At 37.4% G+C, this 24,270-nt stretch overlaps 1 protein-coding gene across 1 annotated transcript in view; it reads left to right on the top strand.

The window, feature by feature from the left end:
• Positions 1-693: 693 nt before the first annotated feature.
• LOC306770827 (transmembrane protein 266-like) overlaps positions 694-24,270 on the top strand; it is a gene marked incomplete at both ends in the record, with an annotated part of 45,311 nt that continues 21,734 nt past the window's right edge. The window contains 3 exons of the mRNA XM_079259817.1: positions 694-925; positions 12,093-12,186; positions 12,600-12,791. Of these exons, the coding sequence (XP_079115943.1) occupies positions 694-925; positions 12,093-12,186; positions 12,600-12,791 (518 nt within the window). The remainder of the gene's footprint in view (positions 926-12,092; positions 12,187-12,599; positions 12,792-24,270) is intronic.

The following is a 24,270-nucleotide window of genomic DNA, read 5'->3' as shown; positions in this document are numbered from 1 at the left end:
ACCAATTGCTGTTCAGACACTTTTCACCCACATAGTATCCTTATTTTGGGAAACCAGGAAAAAAAAAGAGGAAAAACACTGCTCATGACACCGAGGAACGAACAACTAGGAATAAAGCTAATAAAATCATTTGTAGCGATAATCCGCACTCAAATTGGCCTCAACCGGGAGCAGATTTTACTCACAGGCTTTCGCTTTTCCACTCGCGCGCGCGCGCGCGCGCGCACACACACACACACACACACACACACACACACACACACACACACACACATTCACCCCACGGCCAGCGTTTTTAAGACCGCTATGTCGTGACCGGAGCGATGCAAATGTCACTCGATTCATTGGTTACTGTCACTCCCCTGCACGAAAACGTCAATGTTTTGGTTGCCTTTGGATGCAAGTGACTGCGTCCCCTGCTGCCGTGGAGCGGCTTCGTGAAGGAGCCGAGGCTTCGTCGGGCTCACTTCAGCACCTGGACAGCTCCCCTCGCAGGGTTCCCTGCTGCGCACGCCGGGGAAACCCTCGGCTGGGGAGCACAACCTGGATCTGCATCTGGATCAGCCCCCCCCCCCCCCGCCCCATCTCTCCCCTCCCCTTACCCCCCTCCCTCCCCAACATGCTCAGCCAGGAGGGCCAGTGTTTGATCGCTCTGATAGCGCTTAGAAGCTAATATGGTCTTGCCGAGTGACGATGCTTCTTGTATTTGAGCTCCAGCGTCTCGTGGGTTTTGCACTGAAATCCTTGCAGCGAAAGCAGCGGTGGTGCTCGAGCAATGCAAAAGTGCTAAGGACTGCTACAGCCTACACACACCGCGAGCCTGCTGCTGCTTCACTTACGCTGATCTCTACCGAGGGAGACATTACTGTCAGCACGGGGGCAACGGCAGGCACACTTACCCGTCAACAATGTAAATCTTACACAGGTAAGTCCTTTGCTCCGTGTAAATAATTAATCGATGCACAGACAGGAGCTCTTTGGTTGTTGTACCCACAACTACCATTGATATGTGAAAGTAAATCAGTGCAGTTTCATCAGTGGAGCTAATATTCCAGATGGTAGGAGCGTGGGAACTGTGACATAAACCCAATCCTGCACACTGCCAAATGTTTGACAGCTTTAAACAGCTTTGTGGCTACTCAAAAGTTCATACTGGAAAAAAAAAAGAGTCTGGTGATTCAGCAATGTCTTCTTTTATATATTTGATTTGACTGAAACTTTTAAAGAAAAATGTCTAACTTGTACATAGTTGACTACTGCGCCAAACTTGCATCATTTGATACAAATTTCAGATTTTGGATTGCAATGATAGATTGATGTAATGTTGAATTGCTGATTTTTAAAAGGAATAAAATGCTTCCTTCTAAAACAATCAACTCTCTGACATGTTAAAGAGTTAATTATTTTTTGATTGGGAAGAATTTATCAGTCTCGCAAGAGGCTGCATTTGTTGTACCTTTCACCAGATTTTCTGGTAAATAGGTGCTACTGGGATTATTTGTGCTTTGTTAAATTCAGTGTTTTCCCTCAGGTTCAACATGAAAGTGGCATCTCTCAGATGGGAAGGTGAACTGCAGCTTTAAAACAGGCAGAAGTGAGAGGAGACCTTCTGACAAGCACCACCACAACAGCACCACTCTCCTCACCACCCAGCATCATGGCCAACGCTGAGTAAGTACAGTGTACACACAGTGTTTACTACTGATACCTCCACTTTTCCTCTCTTGCTATCAATTTAAATTGCTGACCCATTTAAAATGCTCAGTTTCTGTTTGCTTTCCCACATGTGGGAAAAGGTAACGAGTAGAAACGTACCATTAAATGCAAGAAAGGAATTTGCACATACACTTCCTGTAGGAGTCTTTCGTTCTTTCTAAAATAAATTCTTTATATTCTTGCTGCACTTTCCTCCCACTATCATTCTCTTGCTGTGATTTTCCTCATCTAGAATAAAGTCTTTCCTCTGTTGCTATTTACCAGGATGACATATTGCCAGTTGTACAATAATGACCTTTATTCAGTCAGACACTGCTCCCATTGATGGGATGCTGAGTCTCCTTACTCTGAATGAACATGCACATGCTGGGATGCAGATTAATGCAAACACACCTGCACACCACTGACCACAGGTCACTTATTCTGCAGTTATAAACACTGATCACTATGTTATTTATTTAGACTATCCGCTATATTTGCCCTCTTCTCTTTGATAGCATTTTTATTGCTATTGAAGTTAATATTGTCATGACTGTAGGAAGTCATGCGGCCTTTCTCCACCAGCTTTCTCTTTTAATCTCCAGTGTCCATTGTATGTCCTGTGAAGCTGATGCACTAAAGGACTGTCCAGTGTGCTGTGTGTATGTTTGTATGTGTGAAGGGAATGAAATAAGAACTCAGAGAAAACACTGAAAATCTTTTTTTTTTTTTGTTTGTGATTCTGCTGGCGTAGCATGACTCTGTAATTTGTCTCATCATAACTAGCTGCATTTATTCTCTTGACCTAGATGAATGGCCCCAAATCATTGCTCCATTTGGGCTTTTATGAGAAAACCAGTTCTGCTTGCTGTTCCATACGGAGCTCTGCTCAGTGCACTCAGCAGCAAAGGAATATTGAACCATGATTAAGGTGACATGCATCCTAAGACAGATGCCAGTGACTTGCGTTCGATTTAAACAATGAACTTGGAGAAAAACAAAAAATAAACAATAAAAACTTTTGTGCTGACATTTGTCATGCAGTTTCAATTCAATATAAAGATATATTTATTATCATTATTATGTTTTATGTCTGTATTAAGGTGCAAACAACAAAGATACATTGAAATAAACCATTTACTTTTAAACTAACCTTTTACTTTGAGCAAGAAATTAAGATGCTTTTACTCTGTAAACAGAAACATATTCTTTTCAAATATTTAAAGCTTTAAAGTCTGACCTAAGAAAAACTATTTTTTGAATATGAATTCTGTATTTAGTCCTTTAACAAAATTTGAGAAAGAAATTTAAAATTTTTTATTTTTTATTTTTACCATTTATTTCTGTGTGATTGGTTAAAATGACTGTAGTGTAGTCTTCCACTTCCTGATATCTTATAGACGGCAGGAGAAAGTATCAGATTTTTTCCCAAAGTCAAAATGTCTCAGAAAATGTATATATGAAATACGATAGAGTACATTTGGCTTCATAAGCCTTCATAAGCTTCATAAGCCTAAATCTAGAATTGTTTTTGTCCCTACACTGATTTAAAACTATGATTGACTGTGAAAGTGTCAACAATTGATCAAAAAGTTATATAAAATAAAATTGTGCATAAATCTAAAAAGATTTTTAGATTTTTTTTTTTTTTTTAAGCAATCTTTGTTTTTCGTCTTTGTGCAAGTTGTATTTCCTAAACGTTATCCCCAAAAGGCAGAAACTACTCTTAGCTTTAGTGATGCATTCTTTTTTCCCCAGATATAATTTATATATCAAATATATTAATTGTATCTGTTAGACTGTAATGTTCCATATTTTATGGAGTACAGGAAAACTCTAGAAGGATACAGATATCTTGAAGTGTACAGCTTCAGTTTTATAGACTTCAGTGCATACATTTACTTCTTACTTGGTTTTACCCGCAGCTTTAAGTTGTGTTTGAATTCAGCTAAAGCTTTAGAGAGAAATGCACTCATCCGCAAGCTGAAGACTAACTTCATGGAAATAAAGCAAAAACTGTTAGACTGTTCCTCAGAGCGGGACACGGCCATTCATCTTTCTCATCATGTTGCTGATAAATCTGTTTTTATGCAGTGCTTCTGAGAGGTTGAACAGTTTGAAGATTTACTTCCTGTTGGGAAGAAATTCTAAGTTTTATTGGCTCAAAAATTTGATGCAGAAGACTTTATTTCTTTTTATGTTGTATCTTGTGTCTTGCGTCCTCTGACTTGCCCTTATCATGTAACTCCTTTAACTGTGTGTCATAATTATTGACACACTTCTGTTTGCTACACATGGTCTAATAGGTGTAAAAGATGACACATTATGCTGCAGTCTTCTGTGAGTTTTAGTTTACTTTGAGTGATCTCTGCCTGACTTTTACATACAGAAACATTAAGATAAAAAGTGTAGCCACACATTTTTCTTTCATGTAAAATGCAAATGTAGTATCTCACAAATGTACAGCTATAGATAAGCTTGTTGTATTCCTCAGTTATATACAGAAAAAACAACCCTGTAAAGTGTCTTACGATATAACAGAAATCCATCGTTTCAGTCATTAAGTCTCTGAGAACCTATTTCCCTTATGCATCACAAAAAATTAAATTTAACTATGATTTGACACTGACACAGTATAAAAAGGTCTATGGACCTTTCTTTTCTAAAGAAGACATCTGCTGTCTTAGTCCTGCCCCACAAGAGTCTCTTTGTCTCCTGTGTCTGCTGCTGCTTGAAGCTGTAAAGGTCAGATAAGAGACTGGTCACACCAGGGCCAGAACAGTCCATTGTGCAGTCTGCCAATTCATCATAAGTTAATCTGTAATTTTATTAATGAGCTAATGTGCTTGGCAGACTTCATTAATATCCACTGGCTAGAAATAATGCAAGTTTCTCTGAAGTTGAATAGGCTTTTCTCGGAAATTACCTGAGGCTGTTCTTAAACTCTGTAGAACTGACAGGTGCTGCAACATTAATTATGTTAAACACACGTTTTAAAATCCATATCACTCTCTGTATGAGTCAGCAGCAAAGGTAGGTGCAGCTGACACTTCAACTTTCTTGGAAGCAAGAGGAAGACATGTCTTTCAGTCACAATGCCACAAAAAAAAAAAAAGCTTTTAATTGCACAACTACTACAGACATCACAATACAAGTTTCACATGTTCTTGGGGGATTAAAGCTATGAAAAAGCTTCCAGTTGGTTGTTTCAGACTTGCATAAAACGATGAGCTTGTAACACTAACATACTGTGATGTCCAGCTTCTTCAAAGTCCTCATTGGCAGCCGTTTGGAGCAGCAAACATCTGCTTTATCCTCAGTGTTTTGGCCAAATGTGAGAGGTGTTTTAGATTCTCAGTTACGATCAGAAAGACTCATCTTAGATGTGTTTTAATATTATAAATCAACTAAGGGTTTGACAGGAGAGTGTGTGCGTTTGAAGTTCTGGATCGATTATGTCTACATGTGAAGGCATTTTGTCCAATGTCCCAGAAAGTGTGTTTTCATAGCTGCTGTTGAAGATTGAAAGAGGAAGCATAGACAGCAAAATATCTCTGTTTAATATGTTTGTTCAGAAGTAACATCCAATGAGTTTATTGTAAAACGTTACAGAAGGCAATGTATTTAAACTACATCAGCAGTCTTTTTTTCAGGGGTTTCTACTTTTGTTGTCAAATTTTTGATTTATTTTTGTAGACAAATGGACCTAAAACTTCTTGGACCACCAGAGTGTTCAAATTTCACTTAAGTCATTATTCTATTTTAGGAATAGGAGTCTATCAGAAACAAAGACTGTATATTTTTCACTGAATTTCAGGTTATCTATACCAAAGACTACATAACTCTGGCACTATGTTGAGCTGACATTTGCTTTTTATACTCGCAGTAATAGACTGAGCATTCCTAAAATTGTGCAAATCAGCATACAAAGCCAAATGATTCTTTTTGTCCTTGTCCCATGGCTTCTCATAAGTCTCCCTATTTGCATGGGATTGGGAAGCTCAAGAGCAAGGTACTTGCACTTGTCTGAGAAAGAACATTCTTTCATGCCACTGGCCCGCAGTTACTTACATGACCTTCTGTTTTGGTCAGTGAAATCCCTTGAGCAACTTTAGTCACATAATGACCTTTCCTACCTGGCCCGCAACACCACAGTCCACCATTTAATTTTATCTGCCACCCTCAGGGAAACCTGCTCCCCTGAATATCACTTCTGTCCTGTGGCTGCTTTTCTGCAGAGGCAGTCTTGTTAGTCTTTCTATGAAAAAAATGTTTTCAGAATTTTTCAATTGTCTCTTTCTGTTAGATAAGAACACAGAGAAAGGTCAATATTTGTATAAAAAAAAAAACAGCTTAAAATGTATTCATATGTACTTTGGTAGGAAGTGGATGTGCCTGTGTCTTTTGGGTTCATTGACACTGGTGATGTAAAATTAATCTAACTTTAGCATGTTTTTCATTGAACATTTACAATAAAGATATTCAGGATGGAGCTACAGGAGAAGTATGATTATTTTACATATATTTCCTATTTACTAATTGGGTGCTATTCTTTTTCTTAAAATGTTCTTATCTCTTATTTTTATTTCATTTCACCTGCTGGTTGTTTTGCTCTACAGTTCACTTATGCTCTTACAGAGGCAGAATTTATGTTTCTGTGTGTAGAACAGAGAACAAAAGAACCCAAAACCCAGCTTTGATTTTGTTTCCTTAGATAAAAAAATCGCTGAACATTTTACAAATCCATGCAGAGGTCAGCACCTTTTCCTGATATCTTGACTGTCAGCCAGGCAGAGCACCAGGCCCATCAGAGCAAGCTGTGGGCTGGCGGGCTCTGGACAGCTTGTGTCTGTCATGAGTAGTTATGTGTACAGCCCTGATTGTTTGGGAAGAGAGCCAAACCTGCTGCTGTGCTGTGCATGAGAGGTGGTATAGATGAGATGTTGCTTGTAGGAGAAGTGTGGAGAAAACAGCATCTTTCAGGCCTACACACTGTGGCATAACAGTACGCATCTACAGTTTCAGGGTACAGATCTTCTCCATGGAAATTTGTCATAGAGGCACGCTGAAAACCTCCACGGAACAAAAATATACTTGTCTGTTCCGACATATTGCACATTAAACAATTGCATTCTCATCCAAGTAATGTTTATTTTTGTTTGTTTCTTTGTACAGCCCTTTTAGAAGAACTGTTTCAATAGTAGTGATGTTTCACTGTAAATTTGATGATCTCTCTTTAGAAGAAAACATTGTCTAAAGGCCTTGGGCAACATCCAAATAGTTAGATCTAAGAAAGTTCAATATACTCATACAGATTTTCATCTTTTACTTCATTATTTCATTTGTATGCATACATGTGTTTCCAAAATCATAGTCTCAACAGGTAAAAAAAAAATCTGATGCTTTTTAATATTATTATTATTATTATTATTATTATTATTTTTTATATTTTATTATTATTATTTTTTTTATTATTATTATTATTAAATATTCACTTGCCTCACTCACATCATATATGTAACATTATTTTTCATGAGTCAAAAACATCATTGTCCTTGGCGACTTCTATTTTTTGACATAATAGAACATGTATCTTCACAGAAAAGTCAGACCTTCTTGTCAGGGGAAATAATCCCGTCAAACTGGAATGTAACCAGAAGCTCTTGAGACGAGGATGCAATAATGTTTTTATAAACGGAAAACAAAAGGAAGTGTGATTTTATGCAGTGCATGCAGGAGTGTACGACTCTTAGGAACTTTAATCACTGTTTTTATTTTTTAAGCTGCATAACCTAACTAATAATTTAGGAATCAGCTCTTTGAATGCGTCAACTACTGCCCTGTCATAGGGATTTTTTGGACATTTTCTGGAGCTGTCGACTGCAACACTTGGTTCAAACTTCACATGGTTCACCTCACCAGCTTCTTCATAGCAAAGTAGAAACAAATCTAAAGACAGCAGGTAATCTCCTGCAGATTTCACAGACAGCCAGTGTGCAGCTCATAACAGTTGCTATGCCAGAATGTTTTTTTTAATGCAAGTTTATATGTTTGAAATGTGAAACAAAGACAGCAGCTCTTGGCGTGTCCAACAGGACCACAACAAGGCTTGATTGAAACGAGGTCAATAACTAAGTTCATTGATGTATATAATTTCCGTTATGTGTTAGCAATGACACACCTATGTTCAGTTCAGTAAATACATACTCGCTATTGTCTGTTCAGAAAGCTTCACTTAACCACATGTGTGTGTTTGAAGCTTTCACAACTTGTGTTTATTTAATGGGACATTTGAGAATTCTGGACAATGAAACCAGCGAGGTTTACAATTTGTCATAAACTGTTGGCGTAAAAAGTCAGATGTAACAAAGTAACATAAATTTATATAGCATTTCTCATAGATTAAAGCACAAAGTGCTTCAAAATAAATATGTTCAGGCATGGCTGTTTGAAATTTACTCGCTGACTACATATAATTTCTAAAACTAGTCACTTTTACTTGCCTTACTTATTGTTTTGCTAACCTGTAAAAAACATTTTTTGTGGTTTACTAATTGTAGAGCTGCTGTGAAAATAAAGGTTTTTCTTTTAGTAGTATCGTTACATGATTATACTACAGCTAAATTAGTATCTTAGTCAGAATTCCATGAAATGCTGCATTCTACCATTATTTCTGTGCTATAGAGGCATACCTGAATATAAGCTGCATCTTAAAGTAAGCCGCGGTTTCACTGAGCGTGCAGTAGCTCTATTTCCTTCTTCAACATCCCCATTGATCATCTTTAACTTGAAAGCTGCATCATACGCATTTCTTTGAAATGACTCGTTAGCCAGTAAAAATCCATTTATTAGCCGCATTGTTGTTTAAGATGCAGGATTTAAGTCATGTGAAAAAAGTAGCGATTTAAAGCCCAGAAATTACGGCATCCATTTTTGAGTAAAGATAAACAGCTATTTTCTCAAAAGTGCGAAATGTTAAATATCAATACACCATGCGTGAATTCCTTGGGCTATTGGCGATAACTGTAACTCATTCAATGTATTTATGTGGGATGTTGATTCTTTGCTGACATCCTTCCTGTTTACCGTTGGGCTTTATGGGTCGAGGCCATTCTGCTTTACCGTCCTTTCAGTGCATGCTTGCGGTGGTATTGTTACTCTTGGTTAACATGCTACTATAGCAATGCGAGCCAGTTAGTTTGTTATGTTCTGATGCTGTAGAAATTGTTAAGGACCAGGATGGAGATAAATGATGCCACAGATTGTGTCTGACTGTAAGTTTAAGTCCTTTTGTGTTCACTCATGTTTGAAATGTATCTTTATGGTTGAGTGAGGTGCTGTTTAGTGGCTTGTATTGAAGTGGAATTAAAATGTCATGTTTTATGTTTGTTTGTATTTATGTTTATGTTTGTTTGTATTTATGTGTCCTTCTTCCGTCCTTCTTCCACTAGGTATTTGCTTGTAACTGGTTATTTGCTTCCTGCTGTTGTGGCCACAGTGAGTCATCAGGGAGATGAGATCGGCCTTGGTGGTGCTTAACCTAATCACAGTTCCCATAAAAGACTACTACTCTGTAAAACACACAAACACTGGACCCATTCACGGTGATCAGGATGCCCTCTAAGAGCTTAGGTCATTTAAGATAGCATCAAAGCTCTTTTGGCATTGACACTGTCGCTGTTTATTTCAATAAACCACGGTTGTATTGTGTGATGGAAGATTATAGTTTGTGAGTGCATGTGGTTCCTTGTTACCTGCATGTTTATCTGTCCTTACTGTCAGGTTGCATATCTTCCCTTGGTTGTGTTTTAGGTCAACTATGCTGTCTGTCACAACAGCTTGAAGATGACTTACAGTGAAGAGTGTATCTTTACACATTTGGTTGCAGGGAATACTTCTTGGATTTCTTTATGTGTTTAAATATTACTGCAATCAGTTGTGCTTTTGGAATTAAATGGTATTCTCTTTTCCACGTTGCCCTATATTTGGCCAACCACCCTTCTCCCTCTGTCACTAACAGTTTCTCTCTATCCTCTTTTCTCAGATTATTACATTACATCGACTTCTCAGCTCTAGTTTCCACCTCAGCCTTTTTGTTCTTCTTTCCTTCCATTTCACTTTTCCTTGCTCCTTTCTTTCTGGTTGAACCCCTCCCAGGTTCCTCTGGTGTAACCCCTGATATCTTCCCCTTTTCCTCCCACTCATTGTAGTTTCCCTTCCCATCCACCTTTTTCTTGACTTCCTTTCGCGTTTGAAGGAGAGTGGGGATCCACTCAGCTGACAAAGGGAGAGGCAATGACGTCACAGCTGACATGATACACCAGCATCTGCTCTGGTCTAAAAATACACACCACAGGGCACACACAGTCAGTCTGCAGCTGCACTCAGCATTTGTTTCCACCTCCACGCTCTATTGAAATGGCCCAGCTTTTACACAACTGGGGCTTGTGGGCACGCTGGGCTTAATCTGCAGGGCTACAACTGAGCAGCGTTGTAGCCCTGCAGCACCTTTTTCCACCTAGGACTTTAGGTGGAAAAAGGTGGATGACAAGAAGTTGGATGGGTGGAAAACCCACACCCTTTTTCACTTACATCTGAGGTTTACAGTCAGTATTTTTTTTAAAAAAAAAATCATTAAAAAATAGTTACATTTAATTCAGTTTCAATTTGCGTTATGCTTTCAGTCAGTTCTTAACAACTGTTTGTTTATGCTCTGTTTTCTGTTTCCATGCTCTTTATTTCAATACATCCAAATTCCCAGTAAAGCTGCTCTTATTCACATTTCATGCCTCAGTTGTCAGATGACAAAACAAATGTGAAAATGTGACATAAAAGCTTTCCGTGTACATTCACCCATTCATCCACATCAAAAACACTGCCAGACTGCTTCACTATTTAATAAAATTTTGATTTTTGTCTTATTTGTCTTTCTCTTGTCTTTCTTTTCTTTTTCCAAAGACAGTATTGTCTTCTGAATCCATGTGATTAAGTTTAAGACACTATGTTTTATGATTACTTAGCATGAATGTTAAAAGTGGCAAATTATCTCCACAGTGTACAGACACTGTTCCTCGTCTCTCCTACGTTAAGGAATGAACTGAAACGACAGATATGAAAGTAAAATATTTTATTAATGAATGAATCTGCTATCTCCAGCTATAGCCTGCCCTCTGCTTGACAACAAAGTGCACACACAGCACATTATTAGATGTTGTCCTCATGGGTCAGTACTGGCGACACCTCTCTTATTTAGCTAAGGCTTGACCTGAAAATCACTGAGTCGAAATTACCAAGGGATCTTAAAAGTACCAAAATCAGGCAACAAATCTACTAAATTGGCAACACTGGTATAGATGAGGGCATTGTTCCACTTTAAAAAGTATCCTGCTGCTAGGAGTTCACAGTTGGTAATTACAGGGGTACTATGGTGACCTTGCTATGATCAATATCTTTCAGTATGACTGCTTTTTCTTGGGCACTAAATAAAAATATAATTTTGCTAAATAAAAATCTAATTTTGCTGACCTATGAAGGACTTTTTTTGTAGATGAATTTGGGCTAAAAATAGACCATTTAATTCACATATAAAATAATGAATTATATTTCGAATGAAATAGCAGCCAAAAATGTTAAGTGAGAAATACTTAGAGTTGTGTGTCTAGTTTTTAAAATGTATCACTACATCATCTTTAGTGTTACTAGGAAAACCGAACAATTCAACTAGTTTTTAATTTCTCAGTACTGAACTGCTTACTTTGTTGCTTGTCATTAAAATGTCTTTGCTTCATAAGTAAGTAAAGTTTTTTTTTCATAAAGAGCTTTTCACAGATAAAAATAACAAAGTGCTGCACATTAACTTAGTGCAAAAGAACGGGCCAGGGCCAGGTCCTTTCAGAGTCTGGGATCTGTAGCCTGAAAATACCAGGTCTCCCCAGGTTTTAAAATGGATCTTTTGGACCTTCAGGAGGCTCTGGTCTGAAGACCGAATGGTGGAGAGGGACACAGCAAGTTGGCAGTATACTGGGGGGCAAGATCATGTGAAGTCTATACTAAAATATTAAAATCAAAATGAAACTTGACTGGAAACCAATGAAGACTTGATAAAATAAGGGTGATGTGGGCTGTTCTGAATGTACCTGGCAAAAGTCTGGTGACAGAGTTCTGCATAAAGTGAAGTCTGTTGAGAGTCAACTTATCGCAGCCAGTGAAATCCCGATTGCAATAATCAATATGGAATGAGATAAAAGCATGAATGAGCATTTCATTAATGAGCATTGTTTGTAAAAACCAGCCTTAGAAACATAATAAGTATGTTCTGTTTCATCTCAGTGTTTGAATAGTTTTCCGTGGCCAGCTAATGGATCATGAAGGGTGCCTCAAATTTTGAATGCATCCAGTGCTGTCAAAGTTGCAAAGCGCCGACTCCTCTGCTCTGTGTCATTGGAGGATAGCCGGAGTGCTTAACAGCCTCATTCCCAGTGCCAAGTCCATGTTTGTGTGCAAACCTTTCTGACCCTTCTTATTTACAGCCATCGCTGTAAATAAGAAGGTGCTCTTAGTGAGGTTGCTAAGCTAAATAATAAAAAAAATCCTTTTAAATGTACACTTCTTTGGTGCTACATATGCTTGACCTTTTCTCCTGCTCTGCTATGTTGGCAATATATCTGCTTTTTATTCATTTATTTATTTTTATCATGAATGTATTTCACTATGGTGTGGTTTTTTTTTAAACTTCCAACTTCTTTACTTGATATATCAATATTATTAATCAAATCGCAATGCTTTTTCTGTACATTTCTAAGAAATTTGAGCATATTTTAAGTCAATCTTATTCCTCTTTGTTTTGTCTTCTCTGCGTGCTTGTGTGTTTGCTTGTGTCTGTCTGTTGCTGGTTTGGCAACTAGGGAAGTGGACCAGGCAGGTTTGTCAGACTTGGAGATCATCTCCCAGCCAGTGGAGGATGAGAACCAGTGCCTGGCTCCTCCAGTCCAGCTGGTGAGCTTTGGCTATAGAGACCTGCCCCTTGCTGCTCTGGACCTCTCACTGGCTGGCTCACAGCTGCTTTCCAATGCAGATGAAGATGAAAATAGGGATGGGTGAGTGAAATTTGTTGTTCTCTATTCATTTAATTTTTTTATATGATCAATGCCTGTGCCAGTGTTTTGAGGGACATATGATTGTTTATCGGTTTAAAGTAGAACACCTACTGATGATGTATCTGAACTGTTTGTTGATAGGCAGGTAAGAATGAAAACAGTGATATGTGTTGTTGACTAAAAATGATCTGAACTGCTTGAGTTGTTTTTTACACAAACACTCTGGCAGTTTCTATCAGTTGTTTCATTTTGTGACAACCAGTTTGTGAAGAACTCTAATTATTATTATGCCACCAAACAACTATGCATACTGAATCACTTGACAGAAACATCATCTATTTGCTGAGTATTGTGCAGAGGACTTAAATTTAGATTAAATAAAGTGGAGGAAAATCATAGTGAAGTGGGTATCCCTTTCATGCATGCATTAATAAAAAACCAATGCAGTATTTTTTTTTAAATAGAGTGTTTTACCTCTACAGACATGCAATGAGACTTTTAGTTTATTAGTAATATTTTGAATTTATTTTATTTATTTTGATGTATTCTATAAAATATTTATTTTATTTATTTAATATATAATCACACACACACACACACACACACACACACACACACACACACACACACACACACACTCACACTCACACTCACACACACACTCTCACACACACACACACACACATATATATGTATATATATATATATATATGTATATATATATATATATATATATATATATATATATATATATATATATATATATATATATATATATATATATATATATATATATATGTACACACCTTGCACTCACAACAAAACTCTTCTTCTGCTCAAACATTGAGAGTGCTTCTTCTGTACTAAACCAGTAGCACAATATAGTCTCGACAAATGTCTAAGATATGCTTACATAAAACGAAAATGATCTCATCAGAAATCTTTTCATCAGTGACGGTAATGGCTTTGTAACAATGGGTGTTATGGAACATCAATCTAGACACATCTTGAGGGCCGTTAAACCAAACAGGCTTAACTTGAGCCCCAATTTCATCCCACAACAAATGTACGGAATACTTTCCGGAAGCAAGATATCTCCCCAATTTTCAGTTCATTTTAAAAATTTCTAGAAGCATGTTTATTTGTTGGTATTGATGGTCAAAATATCAACAAATAATTGGTATTGATGGGCAAGTTATATTGATTTTATCTGTTTTGAATGAAATATACACCATCACTTTAGCATAAAGTCATAAATCTTATAAAAATCATTAGATGCATTTCTTTTGTGGGTAACATGCGGTAATAGAACACAGAAAACAACATCCTCTCACATCCAGGATGGCTAGTCCATTATCTGAGAAATGATTTGGAGCATAGGTCTTTAAACCGAATTAGTATTCAGAGCTTGTCATCTTTCCTTTAAACTGATTACACCTAATAAAACATCAAACCTAATGGTAAGTGAGAGCAATAACATGGTATTCATTACTACTCGTCTTATCCAAACACAGCGCTTCACAGAGAAGAGGTCCACCTTTCGTATTGTTTTGATAGCCAGCTAGTGGAAGGCCTGGCTGATGCAAAGCCAACTTCACTGATCTTTCCATCACCAGCGGTGACAGGATTCAGAAGACGAGACAGTGATGCACCGCTTGTGTTGGTCTTTGCAGAAAATTCAAAGGCAGTAGCAGCAAGGGGTCAATGGGTGGATGTGCTTTATTGATTAAACAAGTCAGCTGCATGGGGACCAAATACAATGGGAATATATGTTGCAGCTGCAAGCTCACCAATTTGGCTTGGTTTGCAAATTAAGTAGACTTCCATTCAGATGCACTGGAACAGTTGTGTCTTTTATCTGCACGGCATCTGCACCTCTGTGATGTATATCATCATGTTTTTGACAAAAAGTATTCCCTTTTTAAGAAAGTGATCACAGTATTTTGGAGCAAGCTCCTGCTTGCTGTTTAAGCAAGTTACAACATCAATTTATATTTCATATTGAATAGGAGCTACCTTTTATCTCTAGAGACACACATTCATTTTCACTAATGTGCTTCACCCTGCTTGCATAAATACTACATAGTATGCAAAATAATCTTCCATCATGTGTTAAGTTCCCCTCCCTAAGTCCTTGATGTGCTGTATCTGTTGTTCAGTATTACATCCATTTATCATTAACTGACATCCTCTGGGTTGTCCATTGTCCGTAAGTTAAGTGAGATCAATTCATTATTGCAGGCTAAATATCTACCCTCCTCCCCCTGCTCGCTGACAATACAGTAAGAGTCTTTATTATATTTGACATTTTACTGTGCATGAGCCAGAAACTCACAGTATCATGCACTTCATATCTTGTAAGTCTTCTGTACTGTCTATATACAAGCCACTAAATTCAATTACTTTACAGCTGATCAGAAGTAGACTGATTAAAATTATTGTGCAATACTTGTTCAATTACTTCTTTATGTTTGGTATAAAAAACTTTAGAGAGTGCAGATGGCCAGCATCACGTTGTGCATTTATCACTTAGGTCTTGATTTAATAGGCCCTGTAGATTTTAAGTACAAGATTATTTTTAAGAACCATTGTATTAAATGATTAAAACAATCAGTTTAAAGGATAAAATATAATCACAAATGATCATCACCTCAAAGAGATATTGCACTAATTTAACCAGTATTTTGCTCTTAATCATCATTATATAAAATGCCAGTTTTGCTTATGGATGTAGCTTGAGTCAGTCTGTTTGGGTGACCACAAATTTGAACTTTTTTTTCAATTTTGTTTTTGTAAAACCTGCACACTGTCCAGCAATTATGAGTCAAACCTGGTCTTTAGTCTGAGCTCTCACCAGGATGCACATAAACACCATAAGCTGTAGTACAGGATCCAACACACACATACATGCCAAATCCATACACACCATCTCATCCAAGGACTCCGTTTGACACCAAATCAGACTTCACTCCATTGGTTCTCTACAGTTTGCTGGTCAGAGCCAAAAACAGATTTCACAGACGCACAGTCAACATTAGGTAGTGTTGACGCTCTCACTGCGCTAATATTATAACCAATGCGACCCCACAGAGATACATTTTATATTGGGGTCAATAATAGTTTTGATGTGCAAGTTTTTGGTGCAGCTGTGATTCGACCGTCTGTTGGGAAACACTTTGCAGTATAGTGCTAATTTATGAATGCAGTATTTTCATGCTACATACCTGTAAGCTGATTCTTTAAAAGTTTTAAATAACTGGGTCACTTAAATACTGTTGTTAAGCAGATATAAAGTGAGATCATCATTCTGTTTAAATGAACTCAGGTCTTGGTCTCTCCTTGTGGTTCAGATGCTGAAAAACTGCAAGAGCTTCTGCTCCAAAAGGCTCAAAACAACAGATTTAGGAGACACTGTGGTGAAGGTTATTTTATCAGGGAGTTCAATTTTCTGAATGTGCGCTTAGTGTGATGGGGCCACTATTTCATATTCAAGTCATTAGTGCAAAATGTCTGCCTGTAAAAATGCTGCTGATAGGAGCAATAAAAGTTATCTTTCTATCCTTTAGTTTTAATGAAATTCCCTTTTAAATTCAAGAGACTTGAGTTTTAGTGTTCATTTCAGTTACATATTTACTAGAAATGCTCTAATAATCGTTCACATAAATCATTTCGATCTGTCCTTGTGTGGCTTTGTATTATTTCAGGCTGATATTCCGTAATCTCTTCATTTAAAATTCTTTGTGCAGTGAGAGTTGAATTATCTAACATTGTATCAATATTTCATATTGTCAGGTGTTTTTGCCAATTTTTAAAATCTATCATTTATTAAAGTCCCACAATCAGTGAGATGTTGTTCAGTTTCTGAATGTGACACTGAGTTTACTCCCCTGCAGGACCCAATTCTGTTTCTTTCTGTTGATTTCAGCTCCACTGGGCTTTTGGTGATTACGCCCATGTCTTCGTCTCCTCATTACTGTATTGATCCACCTCTCAAACAGACAGTGTCCATTAGCTTTCTGCAATGACATTCACAAACACCATCATCATGTTTTACGACAGCCTCCTGAGGCGATGGGCAGCTTTCTTAAATCAGCACTTTTGCATCACCTACCTGTGAGTTGACTTTGTTGGGTCATAACGGCATGGAAACACTGTTGGGTCCATATCTTTGCTTTCAGAATGCAAATTGGAAAAGCTGGAGTGTATCTTGCAGAGTGAGTGATGGCTTATCTCACCTTGAGGGAAATGGAGCAGAAGAAATGAACCTTTTTTTTATGGACGCGTGAAATGATGAAGTGAAGTTTAGAAGAGGAGAGACAGCAGCAGTGGGGCTCAATCCACAATCATCAAAATGAAAATGTGGTGGAGGAATCTGTTGATTGCTCTGCTAACTTCACCTGGGAAAGTGGATTATCCCATTAATAACACTCCCCCCCCCTTAATATGTACACCCCTGTAATTCCCGGCTCATTGGCTTTCTGAGCTAATGAAGGTATGTCAGGATGAAAACCTTGCATTGGGAGTATTTAGGCATGCTTCTATGGCGACGTTAGGCACAACAAATGTGCTCCTGATAGTGAGTTTGTCACAAACATGGTTGAACTGCTTCATCAGTGTTGGGACGCTTCATTGGGGGACTTATGTTCAGGGGTATTTTAAGAATGTGATACTGCTGAAGTCAGTATGTCAGCTGAAGTTTTTTTTACATTTATTCATTACAATGAAAAAGTGAACATAAATGAAAATATGCTTATTTGATTGATATGTTAATACTTTACTCAAATAAGGACATGGCTTTGTATAAATGTTAGGTACCAGCTTTAATCTAATTTTAACGTATACCGTGTAACTTTTGGCCACTAGGGGCGCTAAACTTGTACCCTAACACAGGCCACACGACACTGTCGTAAGTGTTTACATTTACATGGATTACAGAAAAGGCATTTATTGCATGCAAACCAGCCCAACTTGCTTGAAATGTTTAGGGAGTCACATTAGCTTTGGTCTGTAGCTGATTAGCCACAGATGGCTTTTACTAAATGGCAAAATAAAGACACAGATGTACATGGCAACTTTCTGCAGCTCACTAGGCACTTACTGCCATTGTTTTGAATAAATGTTGGCTGAGAGACATGAAAACATACATCATATTTTGATATGTTTGCACAACAGGCAAAGAGTCAAATAATAAAGCAAACAGAGAGTGAGTTTTGCATCCAAACTGTTAAATCAGACTCCAGCTAATTATTTGCCAAGGTTAACTTGTGTCGTTCATCTGGAGTGATCCCCTTCCCACTTTCTCTTCCTGGCCTCCTCAAATACTCTCTTACTTTGTTCAGCCATTACAAACTTTTTCTTAGAAGAGGAAGAAAAAGCAACACAAAGCAGAGCCCTTTGTGTTTATAGAGGGAGAGTCGAAAAGCAAAGCCCTCCAGGTCATATGATCACATGAGAGACAGGCTGCTCCTCAAGGTTGCAATGTCTGATTTCTGAAGGGGTCACCCCCCCCTCCCGATTGCCAACACGTGTCAAGCATTATGAGCCCAGAAATCATCCATTGTTACTGTCATTTAACTAATGTTTGCATCAAAAGTTAAATGATATCCCTTTAAAAGTTGCCAACTAATCAGTTTAAATCAGTTTTTCTGAAATTAATTATTTAATTTTTTTAATTATTTTATTGTATTAAAGAAAACTATTTACATTAATAATTGAAAAGGAGTGCATGTTGCCTTTTTTCCTTTTAAGACACTTATAGTTTGGTGTCTAAACAAATAGCTTTGTGGTATTACAGCTATGGTTACTATGAAGTCCCAGCATGTATCATAGCAGGGAGTGAATAAAGGGGATTAATCAAGAGAAAAAGCTCCCATGTCAAGCTGCCACTGTGTGATGAAGCACCTACTGTCAGGCATGTTTGCATATTATAGCCTGTAGCATCATGAAGGTGGAACTGACCTTACCGCCATCTCTTGTATAGTGTGCTGCCCTCATGTCACATAATGACAAAGGAGTCACTCAAACACAACCCCTCATTCTTTTGCAGTCTTCCTCCGCTCTGCACTCATATATGTATTTATGCATGAACAAAACGCAGCACATAGTGGATTTGTACACTGAGAAAGAGAGACAGGAAACAAGGCCAGGCCTGAAAAGCCTTCTCACTGCGCTGCGTAGTGGTTGTTATCTAATCCTCTGTAATCATGGTTCACTTCATATTCCAGTTTATACTGGGCTGTCACACCTCATTAGGAACAATAGTGCTCCTTCATTGATGCCTCTGCACATTCAGATAGGCTCTTTATATTCTCTCTTTCACTATTTTTCTGTTTGTGCATCTCTGCTGATATTCCTCTGTTTTATTGCTTCTGCTAATATTCCCTTAGATTATTGCTGGGTTTTTTTCCACATTCATTGTCTTGTCTCCTCTATCTCTGTATGCCCTCAGTCTTTATTTAATTTATTTTTCTGAGTGCAGATGAGCTCTGTAATACCAAAAATATACAAGTAATTAATAAACTATGTCCTGTCATCACTGTAAATCCTCCTTAACACATACACACCTATTAGTGCATCTTGTTGTCCAAAACTGCCTTGAAGCACCGCCTCAGGTCTGCAGATGCATGATACTGTGGTAAACTTGGACAGGTTAGAGATTTTCACCACCCATTTCCCATATTGTTGCCATAGAGAATGTTCTTATCGGGAGAGAAGTGGGCGACATTGTGGGAGGTGGTTGTTCTAGCTAGCATTAGGGGGCAGTTGCAGTGTTAGCAGTTTTGGCGCCATGGTAAGTGGAGTGTAGTTATTATTAGAGTTGGGCCCATCCATCTTCCTGTCTGGGAAAAATGCTGGGAGGACCAAGGTGGCGTGGGCTTGTGTTCAGCAGTTTCATGGCCATCCACTCCTCCCCTAGTCATCAAACTGCTTTCGGTTGTTTGTTCACCACTTTAAACTTTTTTAATGGTTTTGGGAGGAAGTTGAGGAGTTTTTTGGTCAAGAAAACAATGTGATTAATTTTTATTTAATTATTATAAATATTTATATTCTGGTGTGTTGCACTTCAAGATAGCAAAGTTATAGACTGATTTTTTCCCCCCCCTTTTTTGAGTTATAACACACACTAACCCAGTGAGAAAACAAATAAGACACACATACTGTAGGGCAGACAGTTTTTAGCTTAAGCTACTGATTCCTAATAAATTCTCTTTATAAAATACATGAAAAGTCTTCTTGGGTCTGATTTTCACAAACAATTTTATAACAGCTACATACTTTAAATAAAACAACAAAAAGTTAAAGACTTGTCGACAGTGTATGAAATATGAGGAAACTACTGATCTGGAAAAAAACCTTGACTGTAAAAATAAGTTGCCAGACTGGCTGAACAAACCACCCCAACCCCCAGAATGCAATTACAAGTGAACACCTGAGCAGTGGAATGATGTCACCTCCCATCCTAGTGATGAGTGTGTGGTTGCCAGACGCTGAGACAGAAGCATATGTTGCTGATACGACTAGTCCAAATGTGCAAGGAGTCCGTGGTTAGGTACCAACACCAGATGGTTCATCTAAATCTGTGGTGAGCAAAGAGGGGGGTGAGGGGAGGTGGAGGAAATAACAAGTGCGCCCATGTTTTGCCACCTACCAGCTTTTTTTTTTTTGCCAAGGGTCCAAATGTTCTATTTTGGAAATACTACTGTCTATTTGCTACATTACAATGGTTTTGTGCTCATATTGAATCTTGGATTTGGCTGTTGTAGCATAAACCGCAATGTGGCTGTTTTGCACACGGACCATTTAAAGCACTATTTTATTTAGAGTTTAAAGTCCAGAGAGATCAACCTGAATCTGAAGATGTGAACAACTGTCTCTTCTTGTTATTTTAAGCAATAATTATGAAACCATTTACTGTAGTATTGCACTGACTTTTTAATTTGTATTCTTTAACTTAGTTTGATAAAGAGGAGTAAAGGTGATGTTAAATTATTGCATTTTGGAGTAATGCACTCTCTGAAGGCTTTCATCAAGTCAAGCCAATTTGTCTTGATTTAATTAGAGAGCACAGGAAGTTTGTCTGAAACAGCGGTCAGGGAGTGACCGGCCTTTCTGTTATCTCCCCAGCTCCTTAATTCCTCTACCACAGGGAAGACTGTTGGCCCATGTAATCATTAAAGTTCATTGTTTGAGAAACAGCTATTTTTGTCTATCATGAGCATAAATAAACCTAAAACCTTTACTGTATTAAATGCCTCTGAAAAAAAACAAAAAACAAACAAAAAAACCCCACTTACTTTAAAGCTTTGAAATGCTGCTCGTTATGACTTCTGTAGATTAATTTGGGTATGTTTTCCTGTAAAACATACCTGACTGTTAATCAGCTTTTTTGACTTTATACTTTAGTGATTTGATTTAATCAAGTTGGGGAGAAATAACAAGTCTGTTGATATTTTGGTTATGTGCATATATGCTACAATAAATCTAGAAATAAAACAAACAAACAAATAAGAAATTCATTTTATAGCTTTTAACCCGTCAACCTTGCGTTCGGTCCCAAAACCACACTTGGCTTTAAGGAGCAGGGTTGTGTACTGTTTGGTTCTCACTGACATGAAAGATGTCAAATTCTCTGATTTTTTTTTTTCTTAAAATACGGAGAAGGTTCATGGGCTCTGAAACCTTTATGTTACTCCCAAAATAAGTACAAACACTGTTGTAGGAGTGACAGGTTGAAGGTCAGTTACTAATAATACATCAAAATATAATAAGAACCAGATGACTTTGTGTGTACCAAGTTTCAGAATGAGTTTTGTATGCATTTGATTTTTACAAAAAAAATCTGAAGAAATTAAAAACTTAATCTTAAAAATCATAAAATTATAAATAATTATTGTTTTACTTTTTGTTAGTTTCTTGCTATTGTAAAGCCCAGCCAGATTAATTGCCTGAAGATTTAATATACCTAATTGTACTGAATCTCTGGCTGCTGTGGTCTTTCACATCCAACATGGGTCATGTTACTGTTGGGCCTAGTACATAAATTAAAAGGTGGACACAACAAAAAGTTTTGTTTCTCCAGGAGGATTTTCTCCATAGATTTGTCGATGAAATGGCTGATAATATTGATCCACCTATAGCTAATTTAAGACCAATCTCCCAAATTCTATCTCATGGATCATTTGCGATGGACTGGCGAGCTGTTCAGGGTGTACCCTGCCTGTCGCCCAAAGCCAGCTGGGATAGGCTCCAGCTTCCACGCGACCCTGAATTGGAATAAGCGATTCAGAAAATGAATGAATGAATGAATGAATGAATGAATGGATCATTTACCCAAGCAAGCCAAAACGACCTACTGGTATAATTGCTGTCAAACAACAGACAACCTTTTGGATCATACCTGCAACGGTCTAAACTGTAAAAATGGTCCATGAAAAAAGCACACACTCATCTTAACCACAACTATTTTCTAACACTGACCAAGTAGTTATGGAAGTGCTTTTATTTTAATGTTTCTGTAAAGTGTTGTGTTACCTGCATGTGTTCTACAGACTATAAAACCATTGATGATGAACATGTGCCTTTAATTTGTGAATAATTAAAAACACTTCTGTCGTTTCTAGATGTAACTGTACCATCCAACAATGCAGTCCAATAACTGATTTTCTCTATGAGGGGAAAATTCTTTTGACTTTTGTAGTTTTCATCTTAAATAAACTGCAGATTTTTTGGGTTCTGAGCTGAGCTCCGTGACAATGCGCAGTTTGTTATAAATTATACTTTCAAGGGATTACTTTCATTGGCAGCTCACGTATCAGTATGTAAACTGGTATACACACACTCAGAATACAGATTATAAATTTAGTGCAGTCACACACACACTGACCTCTCTGTCCCCTTGTAACATACAAATGAGTCTTTCCCAACCTTCTCACAGTACAGTGATGGAAAGCTGAACACAAGTTACCTTTGTTCATTATAGGTTGCTCAGAAGCAGCTGCTCAGATTAAATCTGGGTTTTGTTTCCTTTCAAACATTATAAATTTGATATGTCATCATTCTTGTGCATCGATCAAATTAAATGTTGTAAGATTATTTGATCAGTAAGTGATGATTTGTAGTTTGAAGGCGAAAAAGACAAACAAGAAATATAATATATAAAGTGTTTCAAAGTTTTTAGCCTTACCAAGTAATTTTGTTTCAGCTCCAAGTCTCTTGTGTTTGCCTCTAAGTTTGGGACACGTGGCCACTGGGATTTCTGTTCATTCCTCTGGTCATAAAGGATTGCAGCTTCTTCAAGATGGATAGTTTCTGCTGGTGTCAGCGGTCACATATCAGATTCTCAATCAGATTGAGGCTTGAAAAAGAATTAATTTAGCACCTAACCCCACATTTAATTACTTGCACTGTAACTGAACTTTACTGCACCTGACAGAAAAGCCTCTCTGATTCTGATTCTAGATATTTAACATGTTGTCTTAAATCTTTTAAATGCTGTTTTAATAAGTATTTTATAGGGTGATTTCACGGTGATTGATAAACAGTCCAGGCTTCAGTTCTCTGAAAGATCAAAACTTTTTTTTGAAGATTTTTCAATTCTAACTTATTTTCAAAAGTTCTGCCACTTAACTAGAAGACGAAGAACAGAAAAGTGCTTAGAGCAGAGACCCTTTTCAAGCAGCTTATTTCCAGCTGTGACATGAAGTATACTTCTAAAAATTCTAGTGTCTATTGAAACTAATTGGTTTAATAAACAGTTGGCTCCACCGCTGTTCCTGTGTTTTGTTTTAGTTTTTAAGTGGTGAAATATTTCTTTTAAAGTTTTTAGTTTGGCTTTATACAGTCTGTTGTATGCTCCATTTCCCATAAAAAAAACCATTTATTTATTTATGTATCTATATCTTCTTTTCTTCCTGTTGATTGGGTATTACCCCTCCCCTCAAATCCATCTTTTTGTACAGATGCGCTGGAAAAAACAAGAAACAACACAGCAAGTAAAACTAAAAAAATAAGAAAAGTAACAAAAACATTACTTTTTTCTTTAAGTTTGTTACAAAATCTGTTACAGAAATTAGTCCTATTAAACAACCTTTACTGAAAACGCCTATATAATAGTTTTAAATCTAAAACATAATGACATAATGGTGACTTTTGAAGGTAAACATTTACCAAGATGGTGAATCTTCAAGGAGCTGTGAAGCAACTTCCAGCTGCAGGTGAGATGTGTCTCACCACAAAAAAGGGAACACATTTCCCCATAATTTGACATGAAAATGGGCAGAAATGAAACATTTTTGCTCTCCTGCGGTCTTGCACAGACTGCTGCTCCTTGGAGATCGCCGCCTCGGGCGGCTGCCCATATTGCCTGTATTAAAAACCGTCACTGACTGTTTACATTTAGACAGTTACTCTTACAGATAATATGCATCTTTTGTAACAAAATGTGCAATAAAACAGTTTTTTTAAAGATTGCTTTTAATTA

This window comes from Telmatherina bonti, assembly GCF_933228915.1.
Source record: "Telmatherina bonti genome assembly, chromosome: 1".
NCBI classification, from domain to species: Eukaryota; Metazoa; Chordata; class Actinopteri; order Atheriniformes; family Telmatherinidae; genus Telmatherina; species Telmatherina bonti.
This window is presented reverse-complemented; position numbering and strand designations above follow the sequence as displayed.